Below are 304 nucleotides of genomic sequence, written 5' to 3' on the forward strand. Positions count from 1 at the left end.
GACCCCCAAGGACAGCCCGCCACCCCCCCGCGCCCGCTCCCAGACCCATCCCCGGCTCCCCCTCACCTTGTAGACGTTAATGGGGATGTCGATGATGATGTGAAGCAGGTCGCCCAGGGCCAGGCTGGCGATGAGGATGTTGGGGCCATTCCTCATGCACTTGTTCTTGTAGATGATGCGCAACAGCGTGGAGTTGCCGATGATGCCCAGGACGAAGACGAGGCAGGACACCACCGTGTTGATGTACTTGAAAGTCTCCTTGATCTCCGTTTGCCCAGTGCACATGGGGGGCGAGGCCGAGCGC

At 61.5% G+C, this 304-nt stretch overlaps 1 protein-coding gene across 1 annotated transcript in view; it reads right to left on the reverse strand.

The window, feature by feature from the left end:
- EDNRB (endothelin receptor type B) overlaps positions 1–298 on the reverse strand; it is a 13,834-nt gene extending 13,536 nt beyond the window's left edge. Inside the window, exon 1 of the mRNA XM_010294598.1 lies at positions 67–298. Coding sequence (XP_010292900.1) covers positions 67–285 — 219 coding nt within the window. The 5' untranslated portion in view covers positions 286–298. The remainder of the gene's footprint in view (positions 1–66) is intronic.
- Between the last annotated feature and the right edge of the window lie 6 nt (positions 299–304).

Source organism: Phaethon lepturus, unplaced genomic scaffold, assembly GCF_000687285.1.
Source record: "Phaethon lepturus isolate BGI_N335 unplaced genomic scaffold, ASM68728v1 scaffold43849, whole genome shotgun sequence".
Lineage (NCBI taxonomy): Eukaryota > Metazoa > Chordata > Aves > Phaethontiformes > Phaethontidae > Phaethon > Phaethon lepturus.